Consider the following 5,732-nt stretch of genomic DNA (forward strand, 5'->3'; position numbering starts at 1 on the left):
CGGAGCCAGCCATCCTCGAGGTTTGCTCGGTTCATCCCCGACACAACACAGCAGCTCTTTTTCTTGGGTCTTGATTTCTTCACAAAAATGTCTTATTTTATTTATTTATTTGTTATTATTATTTCGTAGGATGAAATAAAATATTTTTTGGTAATAAAGTTATGATTTTGCTTCTTTGGGCTTGCTTCTCTCTCTAACCGTATCTGAATTTCCATTCCTGTAAAATAAACTCAATATATATATATATATATACTTGCATCTTTTTTTAAAAAAAAACTAAGGGTATAATTATTAAAATGTAATCCAATGGAATGATGAAAACGACATGTGATTATGTTATTGTTTATATGTAGCATGGTGTTCATGATCTGACATTGCAGCTTCCAGTCGTGTATTAAATTAGAAGAAACCAACTCAACGCCGTCGTGACATGAACTAAAGTTAGACGCATCCTACATTGAGCTGCAGAAGGATTATGGGGGACCATTATCTCCTCCATTCCCCTTCTTAATTATTATTTTTCAAAGACAATAACACACACACACATATATATATATATATATATATATATATATATGTATGTGTTGAATGCGTCTGCTGTGGCTGAATCTGGAGATGAGGATGGCAACTTCGGACATAAGTTAACCCAAAGGCCGGAGTCTTTTTCTCCTAACTCGTAGGAGATGTTTCAGATTCTGATTGGAACCTCCATCAAATTCAACTCACCGTTTCAGATCTTCACATTAGCTTCGTTGCTTATCTAAGGCGGATTAATTATATATATAACGAATGAATCATTATCGCATCTTACGTTATCTAAATTGAAAAATTGAGTTCTAAACGTGAAAAATATGTAAAAAAGGGTAGAAAGATTCTTCCACCATGTATCAAAACAGTGACTATATATATATATATATGTAGGAATCTCAGCATATCCATGGTGTTAGATGGCACGTCGTGGTGTACAGATTAGGGGTTGGTCAAAATTCCCCAAAAAAGATCAAATTTAATACAAAGTCTAACGAACGAGACCTACCTCACTATAATCAATTTGTCTTTATCTTAAAACTGGACCCCACAACACTCACCACACTCTCCACCGTCCCAATGCAAAACCAACGGCCACGATTACTTCCTCCACGATAGATCTGTACGGACCATCTCGCACGGGATCCTCGCCCAATTTCCCTCTTTTTCTAATGTATGTTTTCGAAAATTAAATTTTCTTTTATTTTGCAGTTTCTCTTCCGTTCCTCAGAAATCTTGCACGCATTTATTGAAATTTTCCAGCTTTAAATTTAAATATTTATAAATTTCTGAAACGGCGAATTAAATTATTTATCGGAACGATAAACCGTTTGATTTTTTTTTTCATTTATTTTGGGCAGAGCTGAAATTTTCTTCTTTTTCGCCTTTTGTTCTGATTTCATTTGTTGTTGTTTTCTTCTTCCTTTCGTATTCTTTGTATCAACGGAATTTCAAAATTTTTGTTGGAGGCTCGACCCTGTTTGGTTTCCGAGAAAATCTCTGCATTTGTTCCCAGGAAAAATCTTGCTTCGGGATTTCTTCGGATTCATGCTCTGTACCGACAGAAATGCCAAGTATCAGAGCTCCAGCTGCGAAGAAGACCACCACGCTCACTGTAAGCTCTCGCTCTTCCCGTAGAAATTTCGAGCTCGTTTCTCTGAATTTCACGGACCCGCTTGAATTCTTCGTCTTGTAGGTTGCTGTGAAATGCAGGCCGTTGATGGAGAAAGAGCGTGGCAGAGACATTGTTCGAGTGAACGACTCCAAGGTGTGTTTCTTTTTTTAGATTTCTGGATTCTGGTTTTGGTTGCTCGGTTTTGAAACCTTTGCCCTAATTGTATCCCTTGATTTCAGGAGGTGATTGTGTTGGATCCCGATCTATCGAAGGATTACCTTGACCGCATTCAGAATCGAACCAAAGAGAAGAAGTATTGTTTTGATCATGCATTTGGCCCTAAGAGCATGAATAAGGCATGTGTTTTCTTGATGTCATATCGTGTACATTCCTTGAATTGTGAAGGTTCTTAATGTGTATGCAACTTCTTGATTAAGTTCTTAGTGTGTGTGTTCATATTTTACTTGTGGATTAAGATTTTGTGTTTTTGGGTTTACAGAAATGAAATGAGTATAACTGCCTTGATATACAGGATGTATATAGAAGTATATCTTCTGTAATCTCGGGGGTTGTCCATGGTCTCAATGCTACAGTGTTTGCCTATGGTTCGACAGGAAGGTTTGTAGTGAGGTCGTTCATGGAAAAAATGATGCAAGCATAGCCATTTTTTGTTTATTCGATACCATTGTTATGGTGATTATCATTAAGCAGGTCTTTTTGGTTTTTTTAGCGGTAAGACGTATACAATGGTTGGTACTCAGAACGATCCTGGATTGATGGTTCTCAGCTTGAACACCATATTTGATCTGATTAAGAGTGACAAGAGCTCCAACGAATTTGAAGTAACTTGTTCATACCTTGAAGTCTACAATGAAGTATGACTGTGACTCCGCTTGATTAAGAGGATCATCTTCTGGAATTGGATTCTTATGGATACAATGATGCTGCAATTTTTTTATCTGATACATCTCCTTCCTGTTGTCATTCAGGTTATCTATGATCTGCTTGAGAAATCATCTGGTCATTTAGAGCTCAGAGAAGATCCGGAGCAGGGTATAGTAGTTTCAGGCCTGCGATCAATCAAGGTTCATCCTTCTCCTCATATAGAATTGCTTATTGTTCTCAAACCTTATTTTTCCCGATGTTGGAAGATTGGTTATAAAATTTCCTCAGAATCTGTTGGGACGCATATACACTGCTGGGACTAATGTTGTATATCTTTATTAAAGTTTTCCTCTGCTTTCCTGTTTCTAAGCATTGGTGATTCTATTAGAGTTTTCTACCCAGAAGGAAGAGCAAAAACAAAACAAACTGGCTTTTATATGTGTTCCAGGATGGATACGTTAGGGAAAATCATTTGAGTAAAAGTTTATAATTATTTTTCGCATCCCCTGGGCTTCTTAGTTTATATTGTTTTTTTTTTCACAGGTACACTCTACTGATCGGATTCTTGAGCTGCTGAATTTAGGTAACAGTAGACGAAAAACTGAGAGCACAGAGATGAATGGAACATCATCACGGTGAGAGATGCTACCTTTAACACTGTTGTTGTCAGGGGCCTCTTTTTTTTCTGAACACATTAGATTCGGTAGCCTAGCCACAATCTATTTCCGGAATACAAATCGTTACAAGCCCATATACCTCATATGAATTTGCCTCTTATTATCAGATCGCACGCTGTTCTGGAGATTACAGTGAAAAGAAGGCCAAAGAATCAAAATCAAGTCATGAAGGGAAAACTTGCCCTTGTAGACCTTGCTGGTAGTGAAAGAGCGTCTGAGACAAACAATGGTGGTCAAAAACTTAGGGATGGAGCTAATATTAATCGCTCACTCCTCGCACTAGCAAATTGCATCAATGCTTTGGGGAAGCAACACAAGAAGGGTCTTGCTTATGTTCCATACCGTAATAGGTACGAGAGATTGTACATCTTATCACTTTGGGCTGAAATTTCTTTCTTATGTGGCTTACAGTCATGAATCATTTCAGCAAACTAACGCGGATTCTTAAAGATGGTCTGAGTGGAAATTCCCAGACGGTGATGATTGCAACCATATCACCTGCAGATAGTCAGTATCACCATACCGTGAATACATTGAAATATGCTGACCGAGCTAAGGAGATAAAGACACACATTCAGGTTGGGAAAAAAATTATCTGATTAATCCTTTAGACCATATAGCAACACCCTTTATGACATTGATTCAGAAGTACTTACTACGTTTTCCTTTCATGCTTTTTAGAAAAATATTGGTACCATAGACACTCATGTCTCAGATTACCAACGGATGATCGACAGTCTTCAAGTGAGTTTAATCACTTTCATTCGTGCTTCATTACACGTTCAAGATTGTAACAGTTCATAACGCAACAGAGCTTTGGTTGAACAGAGTGAGGTTTGTCAGCTGAAAAAGCAATTAGCTGAAAAGGAGTCTCAGCTAAGCATCAAACCTTTCGAAAGAAGTGTTGATGGTGAGGTTTCTTGGCTGGATGCTTTAAGCCATCAGATCAGCGAAAATGTCCAAGATCGCATAAACTTGCAGAAGGCACTGTTCGAGCTTGAGGAAACTAATCTCCGAAACCGAACTGAACTTCAGCATCTTGATGATGCCATTGTGAAACAGGTTTTGTGGAGCATCCAGTGTCAGATTTCCTCATCTCATTATCTTGATAATTTTCGATACTAAATGTTTCTTCTCTGTTTCACAGGTTACAGAAAAAGAACAAGCTATAGTTGAAGCTCTAAGAACCAGGCGACAAGTGATACTTGATAACATCCGTGACAATGATGAAGCTGGTGTCAACTACCAGACAGTAATCCCCTTTGTCTATATGTTTTAAGTTTGGCGATTAATCTTCGCATGTCACTGGATGTAGTAATATTTTCCATTTTCTCAGGAAATCGAAGAAAATGAAAAGCATCGTTGTGAAATCCAAGATATGCTAAACGAAGCAATTAATAACAATGGAAACAAGACTTACCTGCATATTCTTAATCAGTACAAGCTCCTGGTGAGTGGAACATAGAAGCAGGCTGGATTTTTTTTTTACATAACGTGCTTGCGTGTATTATGACATCTGTTGGCTATTTTATGAATGTAGGGGATGGCTAATATAGAACTACAGTTCGAAATGGCGATGAGAGATCAAATCATATACAACCAACGGGAAGCACAGAGGAACCTTTGGAATCTGCTTATGGGTTTGGGAGTTGAGGAGAAACACATATTTGAGCTCGCTGCAAAACAGGGAATCACGATCGAAGACTGGAGTATGCAGCCATACCCCGGGATTCCGTACCAGAAACAATCACTACCGGGCAGATATTCTCCTTTAAGAAACATCCCTGACATGGGTCACTCCTATTCTCAATCCTCTTGCACTTTGCAGAGCTATCAAAACTTCGGAACAAACTCTCCTTCCAAAGGACAATGGGCTCCGGCCCCGACTTTCTGCAGAGAGGAACATCACAGTTCATACTACTTCATGGGACAAGATAGCTCCTCGTCACAATTTGTCAATCTTAGAAAAAGCTACGATGGCTGGGTTGGTGGCAGGCCTGCTTCCTGGCTGAACAATACCGGAGGCAGCCATCCTCGAGGTTTGCTCGGTTCATACCCCCAGTCACAGACAGTGAACCATTCTTCTCCACAGACCGAAAGCTGGATGGTCTCCTCCCATATGGGTACCAACTTTTACCAGCCTCAAAGAGTAAGAAGTATCAATTCTTCGTTACTAAGAATCCACCTTTTCACTCGTGAAACGGTCTAACAGAATGCAAAATCTTTTTTTATTGAATCCTCCATAGGATATCTGGATGAACACCGCCAGCCAACGGCCTCCATACGCAAGCCCACGAGCTGGAACCAGTGGCACCACCGCCCATCCTTTCTGTGGAAGCCCACGTGCTGCAATAAGCAGTGCCCAGATTTTCTACGGCAGCCCACGCGCTGGAACCAGTGGAACCACCAGCCATCCATTTGGGGGAAGCCCACGTGCTGTAATAAACAGTGCCCCAGTTTCGTACGGCAGCCCACGAGCCACCACCACAATATCGAGCAGTGGCAATGGCGGCGGCGGCAGCAACCAG

The 5,732-nt window shown here is 39.8% G+C and overlaps 1 protein-coding gene across 1 annotated transcript in view; it reads left to right on the forward strand.

Annotated features, from left to right (window-relative positions):
- The first annotated feature begins 1,425 nt into the window (after positions 1–1,425).
- Positions 1,426–5,732, forward strand: part of LOC104798446 (kinesin-like protein KIN-8B) — a 4,726-nt gene continuing 419 nt past the window's right edge. Inside the window, exons 1-15 of the mRNA XM_010520533.2 lie at positions 1,426–1,642; positions 1,724–1,795; positions 1,882–1,998; positions 2,175–2,260; positions 2,373–2,517; positions 2,632–2,727; positions 3,071–3,162; positions 3,312–3,554; positions 3,632–3,782; positions 3,886–3,948; positions 4,033–4,266; positions 4,352–4,456; positions 4,541–4,654; positions 4,745–5,353; positions 5,451–5,729. Coding sequence (XP_010518835.1) covers positions 1,595–1,642; positions 1,724–1,795; positions 1,882–1,998; positions 2,175–2,260; positions 2,373–2,517; positions 2,632–2,727; positions 3,071–3,162; positions 3,312–3,554; positions 3,632–3,782; positions 3,886–3,948; positions 4,033–4,266; positions 4,352–4,456; positions 4,541–4,654; positions 4,745–5,353; positions 5,451–5,729 — 2,454 coding nt within the window. The 5' untranslated portion in view covers positions 1,426–1,594. The remainder of the gene's footprint in view (positions 1,643–1,723; positions 1,796–1,881; positions 1,999–2,174; positions 2,261–2,372; positions 2,518–2,631; positions 2,728–3,070; positions 3,163–3,311; positions 3,555–3,631; positions 3,783–3,885; positions 3,949–4,032; positions 4,267–4,351; positions 4,457–4,540; positions 4,655–4,744; positions 5,354–5,450; positions 5,730–5,732) is intronic.

This window comes from Tarenaya hassleriana, unplaced genomic scaffold (assembly GCF_000463585.1).
Source record: "Tarenaya hassleriana unplaced genomic scaffold, ASM46358v1 Cleome10, whole genome shotgun sequence".
Classification (NCBI taxonomy): domain Eukaryota; kingdom Viridiplantae; phylum Streptophyta; class Magnoliopsida; order Brassicales; family Cleomaceae; genus Tarenaya; species Tarenaya hassleriana.